Below are 24,812 nucleotides of genomic sequence, written 5' to 3'. Positions count from 1 at the left end.
GAGGTTGCATGAGTTTAGTGTGCCTTGGACCCTACCACACCTGCTATCATGGCTAGGGTCCCACTTTGTACGTTTAAGATTTCACAGTAACAGTAATTTAGCTTCCATTGGTCGATTTTTTTACATGGTTCAGAAATGTAAGTCCATGTTTTAACGCAGTTAGACCTTCAGCTTGTCTTCCATGGACTGACTGACTTTATAAACCAAGAAAAGGATTTTGAAATAAATTCCGTCAATTTAACAACAAAAAAAAATAGCACGTAAATATATCTTACAGGAGCAAGATTTCGTTGAGAAATTTGAGACGTAACTCGGCCTGTGAAATACTATAATTATTCTATTCTTTTTTTATATATAGTCTATAAATCGAAATTCAAAGATGGAATAATGAGATAAAGAATTATAATAATAGATTCATCAAAGTAAAATGTAAAACTAATATTCAACAACAATGCAAGACCATATTAAAAACAAGGCAAAACAATCTGGAATAACTTTGTTAACTTGGTTATTCGATCTAGAACTTGAAATTCACGTGACATAAGGCACTGATCAGCCCGGACTTTATCCAATTATTTTTTTTATAAAAAAAATAGGTTTTGATTATTAAAAAAGTGCACAAATGAATCAATTTAGTATATTTTTTTTAAATTAAAATGATATCATTTTAATCTCAATAAAAATTTTTAAAAGTTAATAAATCTATCGAGTCAACTTGGATTTTTGACCAGGTCAGCCAAAAATTTTTTTTATTATTATTTTATCTAAATTGATCTCGATTCTAGGTTAGCCAAGTCCCGAATTGAGCCGTGAGGTCTTTTTGGGTTTTAAATTTTTTGATTTTTTAGTTTTAAATTAATTTTTTAATGTTTTTAAATATACTTACATTAAAAATGATAAAATTTATTATTTTAATATATTTTTAAATAAAAAACAATTTCAATTTTAATTTCAATTTTAATTTCAATTTCAGACGCGTCAATATTGTGGATAGTGTCGTTCTCGGAAGAAACGATTATGAACAAAGGATGGGCTTTGGTGATTTTGTTGGGTCCATTGCAAAGGCTGCCTGTGTCTTTTCCCAAAACAGACACTTTTCTCTCTGACTCCTTTTGGGTGTGAGGCAAAAGTCCACCCCTTCTGTTCTTTTCTCGCCTTACACCAATCTTGACCGTTCAGTGGTGGAGCCATGGGTTTGATGGCTTGTACTGTCCTTTCATTTTTTTATCATGTTTGGCAACGTAGTTGGCAGTGTTTTAAAAAATATATTTCTTTTTTATTTTAAAACTATTATATATATTGATTATTTTTGTGTGTTTATATTAAAAAAAAAAAAAATTTAAATAAAAAATATTTTAAAAAACAACTAATAACATAAATAATATCTTTATCTATTCCCTCAACAAATTTTTTTATTCATTGATACGAGTGATTTGGATTGATTTTGATTTAATTTTTAAAAAATATTTTTTTTAAACACATCTAATTTGTACAAGACTGGACAAGGAAGTGATTGCCGGTTTTGTTTACGTGTTTTAAATTGCATTTCAAAAGAAAAAAAATGTAGAAGTGTATTTGTATTTTCAAATTATATTTTTAAACTTTTCAAATAATAAGAAGTTGTTTAATAGAATAACCAACCGCTTGATTGACCGCACAACCAACCATGTAAAATTTAGCTAGAAGTAATTATCTAGTAGGTAATTTAGTGATAACAGTTTAGGACTAATAAGTTTGTTCTTTTTTTAATCTTAAGTTCAAGCTCTATAGTTACTAATATGATGACTACTAGAAATTTACATGGTCGTTAACTTCAGAGCCTATAAGATTAGTTAAGGTACATGCAAGTTAGCTCAAACACTTATATTAATAAAAAAAATTATTTTAGATTTAATTAAAACTAAAAAAAAATAGAGTAGAAAATATTTTAAAAAAACAATAACTAGTATACTTTTAAATACTCTTGAAAAAGTAAGTGTATTGTTTGCCTATAAATTTTGCTACGTTCCAAACCATTAATAGCATGTTTCGTCGCGCTGCCATATAATCTCTACCAATATAGTGTTGGGCTGCACTGACAATTTTTTTTATATATTATTTTTTTGGGCTGGATAACAATTTTTATCGTGAAAATAAATCAATCCACGTACTAAGAAACTGTTTAATAACACAGCGAATCGTCTGGCTGAGAGCACATTCAGCTATATAAAATTTAACTAGAAGTACTTTTAAGAATGTAATTTAATTATTCAGGTTTTGAGTTTATTTATTAAATATTATTAATTTGAGTTTCATAAATTTTAAAATTACTAAAAATTTATATAATTATTAATTTTATAACCTATAAAATTAATTAATGCATGTACTAGCCCAAATCACTTGAAAAAAGGGTTGTATTTGAAAACGACGAGTCCAGCCGTAGACTTTGATAAATGTTAATGTATTCTTATATGCTTTGGTTCTTCAGCAAAGGGGCTTTTTGGGGCAGCTTTATACTTGAATTAAAAACACCTAAAGTGGACGTGAAATTCTTCAAACTTCTCAAGTATTACTTCGATAATTCGAGAGCCACACAAGTTGTGCGGCGAAGACAAGCATTTATTCCTGTTTACCCAGATGTTAACGCACTTTTTAGGAGAACTTATTCATATTCTCCTTAAGAAGGGATTAGTAGGAATTCTGCGTTAGACGAATATATCTAAGTGGATGGTTTTGGGAATAAAGATCTTTGCTTTAACATGCAGCAGGAGAACCATTTCGATGATTGGGGCTCTCCATATCTGGTGATAAAGGTTGAGAATCCTCTCCTTGATGCTTTCAAGTGCTTGGAGGCTACAGTTACTGTGCATGGTGCCCCGTGGGAGGAGGTCTCATGTCTAATAAACTCCTCTTCAGTGTACTTCGGAGTTCATTCCATTAATGTCCCAGAGAATATCTCTGTTATGATTTAGCCTGACCACAATTGAATTCATGGCTTTTTTATTGACACTCCCATGTGCTTGTAAGTAGCTAGGAGCTAACCCCATTGGGTCAAAGAACCAAAAGCCATGCACAGAGCCATACCAAGGGTATGACCTTGTTATATACTAAATTTGAAAAAAAACAGAGAAAAAACATGCACAACAAATTAGACTTGATAAAGTTCAGATTCGAACGTGAATAGTAAATGAAATATACAAAAAATTTATATTCTTAAAACAAAAATTTAGTAGATAATAGACAGTTATCTTAAATATGATGAGTATTTATTTTTTAAATTGTTGAGTTTATTTTATATTTAAATTGTTACCTAGTTATTTTTTTTAGTTGAATTAGTTAAAATGATTAATTTATAACTTCAATCTTAAATTGAAAATTTCTTTTAAATTTAGGAAGGAAAAAAAAAACTCACATGAAACAACCTCTGACATGGAGGGCTAGCAGACCAACCATATTTTGCAACTGACATTTAATTACATGTTGCTATAATTAGGTTCTTTCACGAATTTTTGCAACGTCTGGTTGATGTCCATTGAAGTTCACAAGCAATGCTTTCCAGCAAGACGATGTCTTCCTCAGCCGAGCCAAATCTCAAATAAACAATTAACATTTCGTTTTTGCATAAACCAACAAGTTCCCTGGCTACAAAATTCCTAGCCCACTCGCTCGAGGAACTTGATGCTCCTAGCAACAAATTATTAATATGCCTTATTTATATATTATTACATAGTATGGCTCCAGAATATCAAGACCATTGAATAAAAAAAACAAAGATATTATTGAATCTTCCTGTTCTACATTGATTAAACCAAATATATTAGTTACCAGCAATAAAAAATCATATCGGAATTCATTGCAGTAAAGGAGCTACCAGGTGATTTTAGTTTAAACTAGTTTATTTATCGCTGAATTAAAAAAATTAAAATGTAGAAAATTAATATATAGATAGGAAAAATAACTTTTCAACGCACTCCTCTGTAAATGTTCAACCACGCAGTTATTACGGTGATAGATTTTCCTTTTCATCAACTCTTCAAAGCAACTAGTTGGCAGGAGATCATATCAGGGCACTGTGAAGGTGAAGTTAGCGCCAATTAATTAAAAATCAATTCATATTCATAAATTAAAAGGTTTTCCGAAACTTTTTTTTTTTTTGTATATTACCATTGTTTGGACAGGTATACTCGTGCCAAATTGGGGAACACAGTTCAAAAATTATTTTATAAAAAATAATAATTTTTTTAAAAGAATATTTTTATATTTTTAAATCATTTTAATATGTTGATATCAGGAATAAAATTAAAAAATAATTATTTTGATATATTTTTAAGTATAAAAACACTTTAAAAATAATCATTATCATAATATGAAATATTACCTCACTCACTCATACTGGTCGGAAAAAAAAAACATGAGTCACCCAACTAGTAGTTAAAGGAGTGGAAGGAGGTTTAATATTCTGATACCAAATTTTTTTTTTAAAGGAGAGAATCTTTTAAATAAAAATGAAGATATTTTTCTAAACAAAAAGGGGAATAAGTTTTTAAAAAAAGGAGAGTTTTGTCGGATAGTATTAAACTTGTTTAGGATACCTTATAATGTATACAAAACTTAAACAAACCATAAAAAACAAAGAAGAAATCAAAACACAAAAAAATCTGGACAGTAATCAAAACAGTCTCATTGTATGAAAAATGGCAAGGCAATAGTTAAAATAGTCCAACTATTTTGAGAAATGATCAGATCGTTTCTCAAATCGGTCTAGCTACTTCTCAAAACGGCCAGTTCATTTCTGGAAAAAATTTAAAAACTCTTAGAGGGTGTTTAATTTGGAGATGACTTTGGTTTTTTTTTTGTGGAGCCTACACAAAAAACATGTATTTTTAGCTTTTAAAAGTGTGGTTTGTGCTTTAAAAGGGTTGTATTTTTGAAAAAAAATCACCACGCCTCCAAGCCAGCCAACACACATTAGAGTTCTTCAAAATAGTTTGACATGCTTTAAAGGAGTCTGATCGATTATGCTAAAGGGCAAAAAACTGTGTCTAACAATTAGTTTATTTTCTAGGCCTATAAAAAACATTTTACCTGCTCAAAATAAAAACTTCTAAGATAAAAATCTAAGTATATTCCCTCTAAAAAATAAACTCTAATGTGTTGTATAAGATTATGTGTGAATTAGTTTATTTTCTAGGCCTATAAACAACATTTTACCTGCTTAAAATAAGTGTAGAACTTCTAAGATAAAAATCTAAGCATATTCCCTCTAAAAAAGCTTAAATACCCTTGTTTCACTTGTAATCATTAAAAAACAAGGTTATGTGTGAATTAAAAAAAATCCTTATAAAAAACCTGATTGTTATTCCAATCAACTTTACTAAAAGAATATATTGTAGAAAGAGTAAGTGACACTCTAAACACTTGTGTAAATCTTTCAAATACAAAATTATAAGTGGTTTAATACTTGTTATTCAACAAGCATTGATGAAATGATTTATAGTCTTTAGCCTGTAAGGGATAACGATTTGATCCTAAGCTCGTAAAAAGAACGGGTTTAATCTTGCACCCGCAAAAAGATCGTATAACGGTTTGGTCTCACCTGCTAAGAATACTGGTGTATGATAATGAAACTCTTAAACAAAAATTCAAGAAGAGATGTAGGTAGTTTACTGAACCTCTTATAAATCTTAGTGCAGTATCTCTAAACTCTCACTCTTTAATCACCACATTTATATTATTTATTGCTTTTATATCTAGTTGAGTGTTTAAAATTGTATGTTATTAGATAAATTTTTTTTAATTTATAGTTTTATATTGCATATCCAATCCACCTCTCTCGTATGTTTGTGTTGTATTAATCACAGAACACATCTTTGAACTCACCAATTATTTTTTACATTTGCCATAAATGTGTTTTCAGTGTGCTGTGAATGTTTCTTATAAGTTTTAAACTTGACAATGAGGGATCTAATTTTGGTCAAGGACATACTTCTAAACTGTTCTACCAATGTGTACCACATGTCCTAAATATTGTTATAACTTCTGAACTCTCGCATAATATCATCATCTATACTGCTCAGCAATGCAATGCGAGTGATAAAGTTCTTCTTCTTCCAAGCCTCACAGTACCTTTTATGTGAGGCTATACTTCCATTTTCTAGCTCTTCCATGAAACACCTAGCGTTTCTAAAGCCCCATTTCTCCTTAAGCACGTGTTAGATTTTCATACTCCAGAGTTCATTATCGTGGCCGTTTAACTTCTCGCTTTTATGAAGCTCTGCTACAATGTTCTTGGAAGCAGTTGTCATTTCTTGGTTGCAGAAAAAATTTCTTATATTAATAACATGTTCTCATATAATTGATGCCCGAAACAGACATATATATATATATATATATATATATATATATAAAAACACCAATTAATTATGCCACCAATCATTAACCTGAAGTTAACGGAGTAATATGGTGAGATTTGCAAATTAACCTGAAGGGTGCTTTGACGTCGTGAAGTGGAAAGACAGGCGCATGATAATGTTGCAATCAGGTTGTTAATTCCGTTCCGTTTCATCTGAAATGGCTGAAACATTCTATACCAATTCAAAAAATAGAACAAAACGGAACAAATTTCATCTCATTTTAAATCTCGGTCCGTTCCGGATTTTTCGGCTAAATTCCGCCCGAAACGTTCCGGTTCCATTCCACATGTTCCGTTCCGCTCTTGAAAAGCCATTGAATCAAATTGAACCTCATTCAATTTAATTAATTAAACCACCCAATTATAAAAAGCTCTTTTTTATTACTATTTTATATAACAATGATATTAATAATAACATTGAAAATTATTATTACTATTTTCATTAACAATGATATTAATTTTTTAAAATTACATTTATCACTAATATATATGGTTTATATTCATGTTGTTTTTTTCATGTTTATACTTTGTAGAAATTTGAGCAAAACAAGGGATGCTTTAGATTTCATTAGCCTTAATAACATTGATCTAACTTTATATTTAAAATATTTGTGTTAAAACATTTTACTTTCATAATATTTTGATATTTTGTTTAAGTTGAATTACTTTAAGTTAAAGATCTATTTAATCTTGACTATTTAGAAATATTTTAAATTTTGAAATTATATTTGTTTGACATTGTGTTTGTATTGCATAATTTATAATTAATTTATCTTGAATTTGAATTATGTTTGTTGAATATATATATATATATATATATATATATATATATATATATATGAAATTATGTTTGTTGAATATATATATATATATATATATATATATATATATGAACAGTATAACCCCGAAACGGCACGCCGAAACACTCCGAAACTGAAACATTCCGTTCCAATTGAAAAAACGAAACACCTACTGAAACGGAATTGACAACCTTGGTTGCAATGCCCTCTGCTCTCGTGTCAACCGATGCCAGTTGTGAATGACTTGTTAAGTTTTCCAGGGCACCAGTTTCCTCGTTATAAGTGTTTATTTTGGCTATAAAATATTTTTTATTTAAAAATATCAAAATTAACGTATTTTATATTGTTTTTAAATGAATTTGATATATTATGTTAAAAATAAAAATAAAAATTAATATTTTAATATTTTTTAATTAAAAAATATTCTTAAAAAACATCATACATTTTGTTAACAAATACAGACGAAATAATAAAAAAGGGAAGAAAAATAGCAGTTCATGTAGTTACATCTTGCCCGGTAAGTTGGATAAAAAAGATTTAGTACTTGGAAGTTTGATTTGAACTTTATTTTAAGTTAAAGAGGGCAAAATATTGATTTGAGCGACAACTAATGGATGTGGTCCTGATCCCTGACCAAACCCGATTATATTAAAAAAAAAGTATTTTAATAAAAATAATTATTTAAATTTACCTTATAACATGTAAGTAAATTCAATGATGTAAATCGTTTTACAAACCAATTTCGAACCAAGTGATAACTACGGTTGAAGTGGCTATTTACTAGTCTCAAATAAGCTTCTGAGTTTCATTTCAGTGGATATTTTGTTTTTTCAGTTGGAATAAAATATTTTAGTTTTAAAGTGTTTCGATGTGTCGTTTCAAGATTATACTGTTTATATATATATATATATAATTTCAACAAATATAATTCAAATTCAAGATGAATTAACTATAAATTATGCCATACAAACACAATGTCAAACAAAAATAATTTTAAAATTTAAAATATTTCTAAATAGTCAATATTAAATAGATCTTTATTTTAAAGTAATTCAACTTAAACAAAATATCAAAATATTATAAAAGTAAAATATTTTAACACAAATATTTTAAATATAAAGTCAGGTCAATGTTATCAAGGCTAATGAAATCTAAAGTATCCATTGTTTTGCTCAAGTTCCTACAAAGTATAAACATGAAAAAAATAACATGAATATAAACCATATATATTAGTGATAAATCTAATTTTAAAAAATTAATATCATTGTTAATGAAAATAGTAATAATAATTTTTAATATTATTATTAATATCATTGTTATTGAAAATAGTAATGAAAAAGAACTTTTTATACTTGGGTGGTTTAATTAATTAAATTGAACAATGTTTAATTTCATTCAAAGGCTTTTCAAGAGTAGAACGGAACATGTGAAATGAAACTGGAATGTTCCAATTGAAATTTAGCTGAAAAATCATGAATTGACCAAGATTTAAAATTATATAAAAATTATTTTGTTTTTTAAATTGACATGAAATATTTAAACTATTCTAAATGAAACAAAACAGAATTGATAACATTGGTTTTAAATCCTAACATCAGTTTCTAACGGCATCGTTGGATGCATATCTTCCTTGGAAAAAAAAAAAAACCTAGTTCTCACCTTTTTGTTTTTCCTTGCTTCTGGATTTCTCATTTTCGAACAAAGTATAAATGTGGATAGTGTCTTTTTCGGAAGAAACGATAATGAACAAAGGATGGGCTGTGGTGATTTTGTTGGGTCCATTGCAAAGGCTGTCTGTGTCTTTTCCCAAAACAAACACTTTTCTCTCTGACTCAATTGGGTGCGAGCTAAAAGTCCACCCCTTCTGTTCTTTTCTCGCCTCACACCAATCTTGACCGTTCAGTGGTGGACCCTTGGGTTTAATGGCTTGTACTGTCCTTCCATTTTGTCTATATTTTTTGAAAGTTTAGTTTTAAACTTCTTGTTCAAAAGTTATTATATGGGTTTAATTAGAGGTCATGAAAAATCATTTTTTTAAAACACATCCATGGTAATTTGTATAAGATTAGCGCTGTTTAAAATTGTATTTTAAACTTCATTTCATGCAAAATATTATTTTTTATTTAAAATTATTTTAATGCGCGTATTAAAAATAATTATAAAATTTCATTTTAATATATTTATAAATTGAAAAGCTCTTACAACACAAGTGTTTGTTTGTCTGTGAATTTTACTGCGTTTCAAACCATGAATCGCGTGTTTTTGCAGCACTACCAAATAATCTCTAACAATTTAGCTGAAAGTATATTTGTCCATGACTCAGTTAAAAACCAATATAGCAAAATTACCTAGAGAGGTATACTCCTCGAGTAAAACCTTGGAAAGGGCTTCTATTTGAAAAGGACGAGGGAGTCCAACCGTGGAATATGATATACGTTAATGTATTCTTATATACTTCCGTTCTTTAGCAAAGTGACTTTTTGGGATGCTTGAATTAAAAGCACCTAAAGTGGATGTGAAATTGTTCCAACTTCTCAAGTAGATTACTTCGATAATTTGAGAACCACGCAAGTTGGGCGACGAAGACAAGCATTTATTCTTGTTTGCCCAGATGTTAACACGCTTGGAGAACTTATTCATATTCTCCTAATGAAGGGATTAGTGGGAGTTTCGTGAACCCTATCAAGGCTCAGGGAATTCTGAGTTAGAGGAATGTATCTAATTAAGTGGATGATTTGGGGAATAAAGATGTCTGCTTTTACATGCTATTTCGATGGCTGGGGCTCTCCATTGGATCTTTAACATGCAGCAGGACAACTATCTCGATGATAGGGGCTCTGCATGTTTCTGGCGATAAAAGGTAGAGAATCCTCTCCGAAACGTTTTCAAGTGCTCGACGGATACAATTACCATGCATGGTGCCTCAAGGCACCAGGTCTCCTTGTCTACTGAACTCCACTTCAATGTACTTTGGAGTTCATTCCATCAATATTCCAGAGAATCTCTCTGTTGTGATTTATAACCTGACCACAAAACACATTCCTCATGGCCTCATCTTTCATGTGCATAACCAATTGAATTCATGGCTTTTTTATGGACACTACCATGTGCTTGTAAGGCGCTAGGAGCGAACCCACTAGGTCAAAGACCCAAAAGGCATGCACAAAGCCATTCCAGGACTAGGAGTATGACCCCTCACTACGAAGGTTTTTAGCATGGGACTTCAGCAACAGAACAATTTATTTAGCACTGGAATGCGTATATATAATTTTTTTTAATATTAGCAACTGAAAATCCAACAGATTCTTTGCTGGTATGGCAGCATCAACGGAAGCAATCCTATTGATCACTACACAATCCACCCGGATCGCCATCTCCACAGTCCACAAATTAAAAATCAACTGTTCAAGATTCATTTCATCCTCTTTTTGTCCCTCCCAAAATTACGTGGCTTTGAGTTTCCCAGGATGAGAAAACTTAAATGTTTTCCCATCGCTTGACAGATCGTCTTTTCTTGCCTTAATTTTATTCTGTTGCCGGGATCCAAAGATATGAACTCACAACTTTTTTCTTTACTCTTCATTGAAATCACAATCGAAGAAGAAATATATATCTATTAGCTTTTCGTGTGTTAACAGAGTAGAAGAATAATGGGAAGTTTCTTGAAAGTTTCTTCTTCTCCCTGCCGAGGCCCTGCTGCTAATATCCAAGTTTTCGCGCCCCCCCCCCCCCCTCTCCATTCATGAGCTGGGGATTCTTCGTCCATGTGCTAGGCAATTCTTTTGGTTGTGACTTCTTGTTGGTGTGTTTGTGTATATATGAACAGTAAGTGGAGTTGGTTTTATACTGTCTTAGCAATGACAGCACTTCCAGAGGCAGCAGAGGCATACCTTGTACCCCCGATTGAATCTAGTAATTTTGTTGGCGAACCCAAAATTGTTGGGCAGCGGAGGCTTGCAGGCGTTTGGTTGATCAGAATGGAGATGGGTGCTTGGAGGACTTTTGTCGTCTGATGGAGCTGCGGAGATGATCATGATTATGTGTGACAATTATATCATAATTATAGATCATGTGATGATGGTCGCTTTTTTTTTTAAATAAAAAAAATGATATGAATTATTGTCTGGGTGAAAGTCTTCAACGAATTTTAGAAGTGTCTGGCAGTCTGGGTGATGTCCATTCAAGTTCACAAGCAATGCTTTCCAGCAAGACGATGTCTTCCTCAACCGAGTCAAATCTCGAAGTAAACAAGTTGCACTTCGTTTTTGCATAAACCAATAAGTTCCATGCCTACAAAACTCCTAGCCAACTCGCTCGAGGAACTTGATGCTCCTAGCAACAAATTATTAATGTGCCTTATTTATATATTATTACATAGTTTGGCTTGAGAATATCAAGACCATTGAATTTTAAAAAAACAAGATGCTGTTGAATCGTCGGCCTACTCTATATTGATTAAACCGATTATATTATAATGATATCGGAATACATTGCGCAGTAAGCATATGATAACATTCATTGTTAACTGAAGACTGCCCAAATTTTTTTAACAAGGGAAAAGAAAAAAGAACGAGGTGCCCAGATCCGTCCGATATGATGAGGGAATTCCCACTGCTTTATTAACTTACAAATTTCACAGTTGTTTTAGAAATTGGTACAATATCTGTTAACTTGAAATCCCTCATCATATTTTAGCTTGGATTTTATGTTTTTTTTTTAATTAGGATAGATGATGAGATAATAAAATTTAACTGCCTTGAAAGTTAATTTATAATTCAATTCACCTGATTAAATTTAGATAAAATCTAATTTGGTCAATTTTAATTTTTTTAAATCTAAAATAGTGTATTTTTAATTTTTATTTTAAAAAATATTATCTTAATTTTTTTAAAATAAACACCACTTTGTATTAAGGTTTACTTAAGTTAACGTGGTTACCATGTAATCCGAACTTTAAAATAAGTTAAATTCTTATTTGCAGTAAATTTTACTTTTAGATTTTTTTTGAAAGTTTGTTCACTCAAAAAAATATTAAAATTAATATTTTTTTAATATTTTTAAATAATTTTAATGTGTTTAAGTAAAAGAATAAAAAAATAATTTAATATATATTTAATTAAAAAATAATTTACACACTAAAACCAAATAACAACTTAAGAAGGAGAAGTAAAATGTTGATGATCAGCACTGTCGAGAACAGATGATACCGGATAAACTCTGTTTATTCTAAGAAAACCATTTTTTATTTATGGTGTCATAATTGTTCGGATGATAAGAAAGCTACTGTTATGTAATGATGGTCGCTTTTACTTGTTCTGCTGAATGCCAGAAGCCTGCTCTTCGAATTTGGAGTGATTGATAGACCATCGGCCCACTTTTCGAGGCACAACTCTGTAATTATTCAACCATGCTATTATTTATTACGCCGATAGATTCGCCCACCCTTCTCTCAACTCTTCAAATCAACTAGCTGGCAAGATATCAAATCAGGGCAGAACTGATCGCCGATTGATTAAAGTTCGAAACTCTTATTCACAAGAAGAAGAAAAAAAGAGTTGATAGGACACATTCTTGTTTTTTAAATAATTTTTTTTATTTTAAAAAACGAATTGATTTATTTTTTAAGATTTTATCATCGACCGGCATGAAAAATAAATATTTGAAATATAAATACTTTAAAATGATTCAAAATAAAAGCTTACTCTAGCCAGGTTATGAGTCGGCAATTTACTGATCGATATGACGGCCGTATGGTGTTAATAACTATGACCATTTGCCACGTCCTTGTAGCTATCGTGACCTTCCCGCTCAAAAAATGTTACAGGTACGGAAGGTGTTCTGCTCTTTCGGTGAAGATCACTTCCGTCCAGGTTAATCTCCGATTGATCTTATATTCGGCAACATTGTAGTGGGTTCAGGCACCAATTTGCCTTCATCATTGAACGCTAAAGCTCTATTCAAAGAATTGGTGCGATAGGAAGCCATAGAACTCAGCGGACTTCGGTTAGAAGCCTCATTGCTCCGACATAACTGATCAAAACCCATGGAGACATGAAAAGATTCACAAGAAATCGATAGCAGAACCACAAATCTGAGCTTCTAAATGGGAATATTATTAGTCTATATATATATATATATATATATATATATATATATATGTTGTTTAACGGGCTCGAGGGTAAGCCTTCACTTATTTATTTGTTCAGATGCCTTTGGGCTGCTGGCCTGTTGAATCTGTTCTTCCAGCCTAGCCTTTTGTGTCCAACTTTAAGGGATGGACATGGTAACTCAAGCTACAATATTCGTCACAGCCTCACAAGCTACTTATCTGTAAAGTTTTGCTGATCATATCTTTAAAATACATACATGTTCATCAAAGAAAAAAAAATTAGTTCTCATCAAACACAAGAACATGGCTGGAAATTGCTACAGATTTTTACTATACAGTACCTGGAAATGTTTCGGCAAGCTTAGATTTACAGAGTTCATGCTCCGGTAATCTACAGAGTCAATTATTAGAGTGCACACTTTCGTACTGAAATCACTACAAACAAAAAGCAGAAGGAAATGTCTTATGTTTTGACCAAATACCTACTGAAAAACAAAATGAGTGTGCCCTTAAGATGTTTTCCATTGCAGCTCAATTTGGATTTGACCATTCCTGGAGTCAATGAGATTGTACTTCTCGTTGATTCTCCTGTTTGTCACGACATCTGCTAGGTTTATAATCACATAACCCAGGTTTTCCTGATTGGAAATTATGAAGAATGAAGGAACATAAACGAGTTAGACAATGATCAACATTCAACAGGATACAACACACTTTTTTCTCAAAATTTCCAGAGGAACCATAATGGTTTTAACTTCTTGTTTATGTTCGATTGTTGGATCAGGCATGCTAACGATGGTATCAAGGCATTTAGCTAACGCAATGTATATACCTTAGAGTGAAGTAGAGACATCTTTGAGGAACTAAGAACTTCCACATGAAGTCTTTCATTTGTAGGTGGTTCGTCTAGCGTGAACTGAAAATCCTCCCCCCATCTTGGATCTCTATTTTTCTTCACTTGCTGTATCAATATCAAAACATACATCATTAGTTGTTAAACATTGACTCTTTCACTGAACATATATACCAATTTACAAAGAGAATTGTATTAATATCATAATTGGAGAATCAAGCAGCTTGATAACAAAAATACAGTACGTAAATAGAAATTGGGTCTTCACCATGGAAAGGCAAAAATCAGCGTAATTATGCTCCTGTAAGATGATGTTAGTTTATGGCATACCTTAGTTCTTTTGTCCTCCCCTTTGAAAAGTAATCGAACATAAGGATTTGTGTGGTGCTTCCCTTCAACATCTTGAGCTTCATGTACAATAACTACTAATAGACCACCACCAGCAGGTGTTCCTTCAGGAGCTTTTCCCACTGCATTTGGATCAACTATATCCTTTTCTGCCTCGAGATCCTTAAAAGGTTTGTATACCACTTCAACAACAATCTGTCCACGTGATTTCTTATTTTGAACATCATTTGGATCCATATTTTTTAGCAGATCAAGAGTCATAACCTTTTGCTCATCCGGTGTCAGATCTTTCAATGGAATGACATTCATACCCATCTTGTCGTGTTTGCCAACCTAAGGAAAAGGAAACATGCAGCTCTTCAGTCATTAATGTCGGGAAACCAAAGGACAGAAACGATAAGCCATGTAGCAAAAGAGAGTTTCTCATGCAAGAGACCTGTATGGTTCAGTCATCGACTATCTTAAACCACTCATCCATCCAACTTCCACTCATGGTAGGAAAAACTTCTGAAGCACACGTGGTTAATCTCAAGAAGATGCACAAAGATACACACCTGTTCCCAATCGTAGACAAGAATCTCCAAGGCTTGAGATTCCGGGTCCTTAACGGTGATATTAAACTCCTCATTCCATTCGGGGTTCAAGTTTTTGTTTTTAACAGTTGTTTTCTTTGAAGGAAGCGCATCTTCAGTAAGCTTTAATTTCACATATGGGTCTGATCCCCCTAACAGATCTTTCTTTTTAAGCGCCGTTGCCTTCAGAACCTTCACAGTGAGTATCCCAACAGGTCGCTTCATGGCTCTGACAATTTTTAGGAAAACTTAGCAGGTCTTAGCAAACAGATTGCATGATAACATGGAGAAAAGGAGTTATATGATACTTACTTTGAAGCATCCACGATTGGCACTACTAGGGTTTTTGGCCATAAATACATACTTGCAACCTGATCTTTGATAAGCTCCTGAACAGGTAAAAAAGGAAAGGAGGTGAAGAATAGATGAGGGACCGGAAAACCTTCATAAAAAAAAGTTTCCTCTAATCCCTATGGTCCATATAGATAGTTTCATGATCCTTGGAATTGCAGTCCTTGTGCTGCAATGCTTTTATAAGGCAAATATTTGTCCTCAATACATGCGCTTCAACCTCCGAACAAACATACAAATAACATTATCATGAATGGGGAACTCAACTTATAATCAACAGTTGCAGATATTGCTTGTTGGAATAGGCATCCCTAGGAATGATGATCGTGAGAATTATTTCTCGAGACTTAATAATGAGAGGAAACCACCTCATTTCAGTCCATCCAACCATCAAAAAAGAAACAAAAATAAAAAGAAGAATACCTGGACAAATTTGTACAGGCCAGGAATGGACATAGCATCAGCTCCAAGCAATTTCAATCCAAAGTCAACATGTGGCTGCGAAATCAGAAAGAATGTATAATGATGCCAGATTCCTTGCTGCCAAGTAAAATATCCTTCTGCATAACAATCGATATAGTAGCGCCACATACCTTCTGTAGCAGAGACACATATATATTGGCAAAACAAGGAAATGAAGGAACCAAAGGCTTTAGGGTGATACGTGGAGTGGCAAATACTTGCAAATCAACCACCTGAGAATCGTCCAAAGAGGTCAATGATGTCACTTGTAAAGAGAGGAGGGTGTGCGCAAGTAAAACCAATAACTTCATTTTGGCAAACAAAAATGTCTTTCTGTCTATTAGCGGTCACAAATCAAAATACCTGAACTGTGGCTTTCAGACCAAATGCTTTAACTGCAATGATAATATTTGGATTCCCAGCCCACTTCAATACCGGTTCCATGATCAGCTCTTTCTCACCAGTGACATAAACTTTCATTCCTGGAATCCAGTAAAAGCAAGAATCAGCACTGTTCAAGACTTTACTACCATGCTGTGTGTACCTCAAAGCAACCTTGTATTGTATATATGTGCCGCATTAGTGTGAGGTAGAAGAGTCCCCTCAATGCATCAGATGCTATAGTATGATAGTTTTACCGGGTGGCAAAAACATGATGTTAAATAGCAAGGGGATGATTCCATTTTGCTTGGCTTAGTGGATTGAAGGCAATGTATTTTCCATATTCAACAATAAATCATTTACAATCTGTTAAGCTTTAGAATGAAAAGTTTACGATTACTCTTGAGAGGGAAAATGGGTGCTGGGAAATGCAGAGCTCTAATCTTAAAACCTGTTGATTGAAAGACATGCAGAGAAATTTGTTGACACTTTCCACATAGTTCTTTCAACAACAAAGTTATCTTAGATCACTATGACAAAGAAGTGTGCACGCAGGAGCCTGTAAAAGTGTGGAGAGAGAGGGAGGGCAATATAACCTGGAAAAGTTGGTGGCAGGGAGCCCAAGGTAAGTGTTTCGAATTCAACAGAGTCAATTTTGTATTTTGGAATTTGCTCAGCAATAATGGGCTTCGCTATATTCTTTGCAGTCTTGCAGATTGCCTAGAAAACTAAAAACCATCAAGAAAGTACATAAAAGCAAATGAATATGCCCACAAACAGAAATGAAGCCATGCATAACCCATCCAAAAATCATCAAGGCATCCATACCGTATCTAGGTAAGGCCACATGTTCTCGATCAATTTGTTAAGCCAGTCAACCTTCACAGAAGAAAGTTTATTAAAATCTATGAGAAGATTGCTTTAGAATCAGCATTTCTATAGTGTAATTGAAAAGCAAAAGACAGCTGCAGGCAATTGCATACCCGATCATAGTCTGGATTTTTCACCCACTGGGGTATTTCTGGAAGCAGACGTTGTAAAGTTTTCGAGTCTTGTTCAATCAAAGGACGGACTACAGGATCCTGGATAAGCCAACAGCCAGAACTAATCAATCAAATAATATGATGAACATACCAACTAATCAAATTATATGATGGTTGGAGTACTTGTTAATCCGTGACTTTAATGGTAAGGAACTAGAAAAAACACAAGTTAAGGTGCGTTTATTTCCTGTCTTGAATATAAAAAAAATTGTCAGGATAGAAAGATATATCCTCATATTATTTCTGTTTTGCAAAAACAAAAATTCATTACAAAACTGTTATAAATATTTATTTTTATATCTTTATCATTGTCTTCTAACCAAACATATTTTTATCCCTTATGTATATGTTTTTTATAACCAAAAGCAGCCTAAGATTCCAATTCTATGATTTTAGTGGCAATTATGCAGAAATGCGAATCTTTGAATGTCTAAAATAGAGTGACATTTGCATTAACTGCTCCATCTGTCTATCTGAATTCAGATTAAGTGATGAAACTCTCACTCATATTCTATTTACAATCACTATGAAAACATATAGGCATGTGCAAATTCATGAATTGCCATGCCCCGTAACAGCCCAACACCTCATACATTCTGCATACAAAAAAGCAGTAGTAAGATCCAAAAGGTACAAAAAACTGCTGCAATTTTTTCTATGCGGAGCCCCATACATGCAAAACTCCTACTCTAAAAAAAAATCGAAACCATCAACAGTCAATCCAAGTAGACAAACAATCCTGTAAAAGACCACCTTGTAATGGACTTGCCACTAGTCGTCTTTAATGAAAATGTTGGCAAAATAAACCATGAAGATACTAAAAAACCCAGTAAAGCAGGGTGAATTCCAAACTGGTTCCATAAAACTGCAGAGTAATTAACCACACATGGCCTTATCCATATTTTCATCCCTGCTATAGCTCAAATAGCCCTAGCAGTTTTCTTTCCTATAGTTTACATGTCTCCACAACTAGCACATAGCGAACAGACATTGTTGTCCAACATGGAATCTTAAAAGGCAAGATTCAGACCAAACAAAACCAAGAAAATGCAACACAACTGAAAAAACATGAGAGAAAACAAAAAAAGAAAGAAGAAAAACACTGACCTTGACATCAGTTGGCTCAAAATAGATAAACATGTAGTACCCAATTACAATCCCAATTGACGTTCCTACTCCAAAACCACAAAATCCCAATATACTACTCAATATTCCCATCTCTTAACAGATCAAACCCAGTGTGGTAAACAGGGGAGAAGAGAAATGTAGTTGAAGTAGAAGACACTACTAAATCTTTCTAAGTGGGGAAAAAAAAATCAGTGATCATAGGGTGTAGCTTGGTCTTATCAGGTAAGTGCAATAAAGGTTGCATTAATTGATTCTTGTGGCCAATCTTTTAACGTTTAATGTTCTTAATGACTTAATGTATTTTGACAACGGCTTGAAAATGAAAGTTTCGCCCACTTGTTATTCAGGTACTGTCGGTAACGTCTGTTTGGACATTAAAATATGAGGTGTGAGCTGTTGATTGGTTAAGTTTTAGAGAAAGTAGGGCCAGGTTTTGTTGCCTTTGCTGACTATTTTAGTCCATTAGTGTGGTCTTGTGCCTGAAAAATATCCTGATTATCCAAAATTGGGATACACCAGATAGATAGACCAGCGTTAAGTCGGGGGCTGAATCAATATTTTTTTTAATATAAAAAAAATGAGAGGATAATAGTATTTAAAAAAAATAAGAAAAATCTAAAATTTATTATTAATTTAAATGAGTTCAATAAGTTTGATAAATTTAATAGTATAATTATATAAATAAAGTCAACGACAAAAAAAAATAATGACAACCAAATAAATATTTGTTAATATTATAAAACGATACTATTTAAATATTTTTAAAAGTTTCGGTGATTTTATTTGATAACAAAATAAAAATTAAATAAAAATAGGATAACCTCATAAAAAAATTTAAATTTAATTACCAATAAATCAAATATTATAAAATGAATTGAAGAAAAAAACAATTAAAAAAAAAACCCTGATTTGAGTCAGCATGCCAATCTTGTGGCCCGGTTATGAGATCAGGACAATCTCGTGCAAAAAAAATTGAATAAAATAATGGATGTCAACTCTCATGCAAACTAAAAATGTGTTTAGAAGTGCGGTCAAACAGAGTTTCTGAAAAGTTTTGAATTTTTTTCTATTAATTAATTTTTATATATTTTTAGATCATTTTGATATGTCGGTGTCAAAAATAAATTTTAAAAACAATATTATTTTAATGCATTTACAATCTAACAACACTTTGAAATACAACATCCATCATACTCTCAAACAGATCCTAGATAATGAAAGGCGAAACTCAAAAAAAATAGAAAAAAAAAACTCGAGTTAACCTCAGTTAACTCGACCAACTTCAGTTAACTCGACTAACCTACAACTTAGGATACGAGATTGAGATAACTCTGGAGAAAAAAAAATAGGCAAAAGTTACAATGTTGAAAGCCTAATAACCTAATGTCTAAGGATGATATTGTAAAAAAACCAATTTTTAAAAAAACAAACTGAAATCAAATTAGGCTAATCTTCAAAACCCGTGATCCGAGTCATGAAACCATGTTATCCCATAGAAAACAAGCCTGAAAAAATCATGAAGCAAAATTCTTAATCATTCAAAATTAAAAACAAAACAAATAGCAATTAAAAGAATGAAGATCAAATTTGATATAAAAATTAAATTAAATAAAACAATGAGAGACATAATTGAAAAAAAATGAATGAAATTTTGAAGAATGAAATTGAAAAATAAAATAAAAAAACAACAGTAAAAAAAATGAAGACCAAATATGATAGATAAAAAAAATAAAAAGATGGTTAAATTGAAAAAAAATTATAAATTATTTTAAATAAAACAAATAATAATCAAAAGAACATGAACCAAATCTTAAAAAAAAAATTAACAGGTTACTTGGAAAAAATAGAAGGTGGGTATGAAAATTGAGGAGGAGATAGAAAACAAAAAATAAAAAAAGGTTGTTAGTACTAAACCGGAGTTCATTAGCCACACACACTACCTAGAAATAAAAGGATAACTGAGACGATTCAAACGTGATCATGAAAATCATTATTCAATTGTCGTATGACACCTCACACAACGTTTAAATGATGTGGATACCTTTCACATGCTGGCATGTGCTTTGTATGTTCTAACTATTTTTTAAAATAATATTTTATATTCAGTAAAATATCAAATTGTTTTTTTATCAACTTGACTATAACAAAAAAAACCATGTGAAAAATACAAAAAAGCCCATAAACACTAGCTTAATAGTTTTTATTTTAAAATTAATTAAGTTATTTTATTGTGCTTAAAAAATAAAAAGACTAAGAAGCTTTTGAATGCTGTTTTTTTAACTTTTAAAGGAGATTAAGTAATTTTATAATGCAAAAAAATATAAAAAAATCAATTTATCTTAATCAATTTGATAATATCTAATGAATCACAAGAAAAAAACTGTATTACTCCGATAATAAGGCCATTGAGTTTATTGAGGAGGGCAAAAACATCTTTATATTATTTTTTTTCTTGGTGCAAGGTATTGTACCAATCTCTTTTAAGTTTTTGTTAATGATTCGGTCTTGCCTCGTTTTTCTTTAATATTGGGATTAATGGTTGTTAATTTTCTTTTAAAATATATATTAAGTTTTTAATCTATCATTATGATAAGATTTTCAAGATAAATCATTGAAATTGATCATGTATTTGCACATGAAGTTTTTGCATTTATCTGGTTTGTAAGGTTTAGGGTTGATTATTTGTGAAAAGATTTGAATATCAATATATAAGTTTAAAAAATCTTATTGAGAGGGTAACTAGATTTGCTCTCTGAAGTCTGAACTATTATTTTAGGTTTAAATTTAAAGAAGTATTTTTTTTAAAAAATAATTATCAATGCATATATTGAAGTATAGATATCATGCTTAACATTCAATAATAATAAAAAAAAACACTTAAATTCAATAACCAAAAACTAGTTCCTGAAGATTTGTACCATCGAACAACAAATTATCAATATATAAATTAATCCAGTGTCAAGCAACTAAACAATCATAGTTTAAAAAACGTAGCAATATTTCTTGGTGTTTATTTTTTAAATTTTCAATTCCTCGAAGAACGACTTGGCAATTAAACTTAATTATAATATTAATGTTAATTACATGAACAAAGTAAATAAATAAATCATACAAACTTTTTTATGCATAGTGTTGTGGCAATTGATTTTTTATGCTTAGTCTATTAATTATTATTTTTTGCATCCATTATTTATCATATTTTATCACTTGACTCGTCGATTTGTATGAAGTTTTAATGTGATTTTTTGGTTTGAAAATTATTTTCTAGCACCAAATGATAACCCTTTTATAATTCATACATCAATTTTTATTTTATTTTATTTATTTTTCATTTCCCTAGGGAATGGATTGTCTCAAAACTTATAATTATTTCATAAATAAACAAATAATCCGTTATTTCTTCTTAAACAAATCAAAACAATCCATCTCATCCCAAACCACAGTCAAATTATATATATATATATAGAAAACTCTTAAGTACAGTATTGCCTCTTTACCCCACAATGTGAAGCAATATAAGTTGTCAATGAAACATAGAAGCGGCTCAACGCTCTGCTTTTCGACTCAGCTCCTCACTCACGGGACAAGCCAACTTTTTAGTAGCTTTCTGTCAAGAGTAAAAAGAAAAGTTTTTTTGGAAGATAGTTGGAAAAGTGACTCAAAATACTACTCTTATCGATCTCAACTAGAAAAAAGCTTGCATGTTGGCAGTTTTGCATTCAATGTTGACATCTGCATTTTCTTTAGAGAGAGCTTTGGGAAGTTGAGTTGGGACTTGAGAGGTGGCATGGGGTGATGGATGCTGGATGCTGGATGCTGGATGGAGTGACCTAAAACATGAATATATGAAGTTGTTGTTGGAAAATAATTGTTTTTTTTAAATGTTTTATTTAAAAATATATTAAAAATAAATTTTTATTTATTTTTAAAAATTTATTAGTTTTCTTTCTTAGACTAATAACAATGAAACTCACATAACATAACATGAAGAATATTAAAAAATCATCTTAACTCATCAGTTTAAAATGTTAGATAAGGTTTCAATATATGATTTATAATATTCTCTAGCATACCTTTTCAAGTGAAAGTTTTTTGGACTTGAAACTTGCACAAGCTCATATTAACTTGTGCTTAATTTTTATCAAATAAATAGAAATGGTGAGATTTAAACTTGTAACCATTTAGTTATCAAGACCCTGATATCATATTAAAGATATCTCAATCTAATAGTTTAAATTATTAAATAAAATTCTAATATATATATATTATTCACCAACAAAGAATTCAACTCAAAACGAAGAGCACTTATAATAAATCCTAAAATCTTGGAACAAAAAATTAAGAACCAGAATACTTTTAAATCGATGATGTTCTGTCTTTGTGTTATAAAAAAAAAATACCACACAAAGCGAAGCAATACTAGTTGTTGGATGGGACATTGAAGCGACTCAGGGTTCAAGCTAACCATTTATTAGCTTCATGTCCTCGAGTAGAAAAGAAAGTCCCTTTATAAAATAGGTGGACAAGAGACTCGAATAGTATTCTCTATGTCCATTTCAATGTATGTTTCTATAATTATTGAGACTGTTTGCTCTGGTCTGTTCTCGTGTTGTTTGTTCGTTTTTGATAATGACTCAGATTACTTTAGATCGAGGGCTCAATTGCTTCCTTGAAGGTCTTTGAAAGCAACATCGGTCGATTAATTATGAAAACTTTGTGCATGGACTAACTAGAAAACGTATATGACCAATTTTTGCATGATCTTAAATGGAGGAGGTTGGGTGGGTACTTTGGACTGATCTGGCTAGGCCCAACGTTAAAGGGGAAATGCTTTGGTTACTACTGTAGCAATTCACCATCGCCCTTGCCCTACTGAAGGCAACAGCCTGCCACTTCTATGTCAAGCATGTGCTTGTTTTGACCAGCCTCGAGTGTGTTCACGCAAGACAAGTTTGGTGGCCATTGAAATGAAAATATTTTTGGCCTTGTAGTGGTGTGATTGGAGACAAGAGAGGACCCTTAGTGTATATTGATTGAGAAAGTCACGTAGAACTTCGTTCAGTTTGAAAGCAACCACATGTGCAACGATAAAAGAGAGATGACAGAGAGAATTGAGGGAGGGCGCAAATATGTCATCATGTGTCATCTACAGCTACTTTTCCTGTAAAATGTCTACCTGTGCATGATAGGGTTCCGGAATTGGCAATAAGAGACGAAGCAGACACAGTGGGTGAAGGAAAGCCTTTCTGGAGTCTGAAGACTAATACATGCCAAGGTACCGAAGTTGCCAGAAAGAAATTGAATCCAGCTTATAAAATGATAACTTGACGACATTATCAAAAACAGGTAAACTTGGTATCGGTGTTTCTAAGACAGAAATCTAACCGAGAATACCAACAGTCTGGAAGCCGGTGGATCCCTGATTTCTCTTTGTTGACTCACACTCTCCTGTTGAGTAGCTTGAAATGTAACTGGGTTAGTATCTGAGGCCCAGTAATCAACTTTGAGGCAAATAGGAAGATAGAAAGCATAACTGAACAAGCACAAGAAAAAACGACGGCCCAGTTAAGGACTAGGCATGGGAATGCGGCCCAGTTAGCTGAAACTGATATTTCGTTCCTATGAGACAACCCAATAATCCATTGGCACAGGCCTGACAATAACCTGGTAGTAAAAAACACAATTATTTTATTAAAATAATTTTATTTTTAAGTTTTATTTAAAAATATATATAAATTGAAACAAGTTAATTCACCTAGTAGATCTACTACACCTAACCAGTCATTTTCTTCTTTGCTATTGATATACTCAATGGTTTTTTTTGTACGTGGGAGTTTAAAAAAATCAGTTCAACAGTAATATTTGTATCATTTAATTTAATTCAATCCATTAAAATTGGATAATATAAATATGACATGTGATAATGAATAAAAAAACTAATTAATGGATATCACAGGTTGAGGTTTTAAAACTCGCTCAACCTATTTCGACTTGTATAATATAATATAAGTAACCCAGGTTATTTGTATACATAATACTCTTTTTTTTTCTCGTCTTCACACTCATAACTGTAGTTGTTACTTTTGAAGTTTGATATGATTAAGTGATAATATATTTTACAATTTTTTTTATTTAATAGTCAAAAGATCATAGAAAAACAAATAAAAATTTCAAGAATACATATTGAATTTTTATTTTTTTAGTCAGGTCACAAATTCAAAACATTTTATAGTCTTTTCTTGTTAGTTTGTTTCTTGTGCAAGGCTACATTGTTTTTTTTATATATATATACATATTATCATAGATGGGTTGTGCAAAATTTTATATATTTTAAATTTAATCCTCAAAATTTTTTCCTAGAGATTTAGTCTTAA

General features: G+C 31.6%; 1 protein-coding gene across 5 annotated transcripts; it reads right to left on the bottom strand.

The window, feature by feature from the left end:
* Positions 1 to 12,836: 12,836 nt before the first annotated feature.
* Positions 12,837 to 18,734, bottom strand: LOC133695102 (synaptotagmin-2-like). 5 transcript variants are annotated; one of them, XR_009842365.1, is made up of 14 exons: positions 18,418 to 18,734; positions 17,251 to 17,349; positions 17,096 to 17,146; positions 16,864 to 16,987; positions 16,250 to 16,368; positions 16,018 to 16,119; positions 15,848 to 15,922; positions 15,386 to 15,462; positions 15,056 to 15,302; positions 14,484 to 14,834; positions 14,133 to 14,261; positions 13,783 to 13,938; positions 13,642 to 13,691; positions 12,837 to 13,542 (listed from the first exon to the last, which is right to left on the bottom strand). XR_009842365.1 is itself a non-coding variant. In XM_062116913.1 (13 exons), exons 1-12 carry the CDS (start codon positions 18,526 to 18,528, stop codon positions 13,810 to 13,812), a joined length of 1,614 nt encoding a protein of 537 aa, XP_061972897.1. In that variant the 5' UTR covers positions 18,529 to 18,734; the 3' UTR covers positions 13,605 to 13,691; positions 13,783 to 13,809. The 5 variants fall into 5 exon arrangements, 3 of the variants coding, with proteins under 3 accessions (XP_061972897.1, XP_061972898.1, XP_061972896.1); XR_009842364.1 differs by having other exon boundaries at positions 13,642 to 13,938; positions 18,418 to 18,733; XM_062116913.1 differs by lacking the exon at positions 12,837 to 13,542 and having other exon boundaries at positions 13,605 to 13,691.
* Between the last annotated feature and the right edge of the window lie 6,078 nt (positions 18,735 to 24,812).

Source organism: Populus nigra, chromosome 5 (genome assembly GCF_951802175.1).
Source record: "Populus nigra chromosome 5, ddPopNigr1.1, whole genome shotgun sequence".
Classification (NCBI taxonomy): Eukaryota; Viridiplantae; Streptophyta; class Magnoliopsida; order Malpighiales; family Salicaceae; genus Populus; species Populus nigra.
Note: the sequence above shows the minus strand (reverse complement) of the source record. Positions and strands in the feature narration are given on the sequence as shown.

Bases quoted from the DNA above. Each gene is read 5' to 3' on its own strand.
- LOC133695102 (XM_062116913.1), bottom strand. From the start codon at position 18,528: ATGGGAATATTGAGTAGTATATTGGGATTTTGTGGTTTTGGAGTAGGA. The intron at 17,147-17,250 runs GTATGCAATTGC...TCTTCTGTGAAG, and splicing joins AAAATCCAGACTATGATCGG to GTTGACTGGCTTAACAAATT. The intron at 14,262-14,483 runs GTATGCCATAAA...ATATTGATACAG, and splicing joins GGGAGGACAAAAGAACTAAG to CAAGTGAAGAAAAATAGAGA.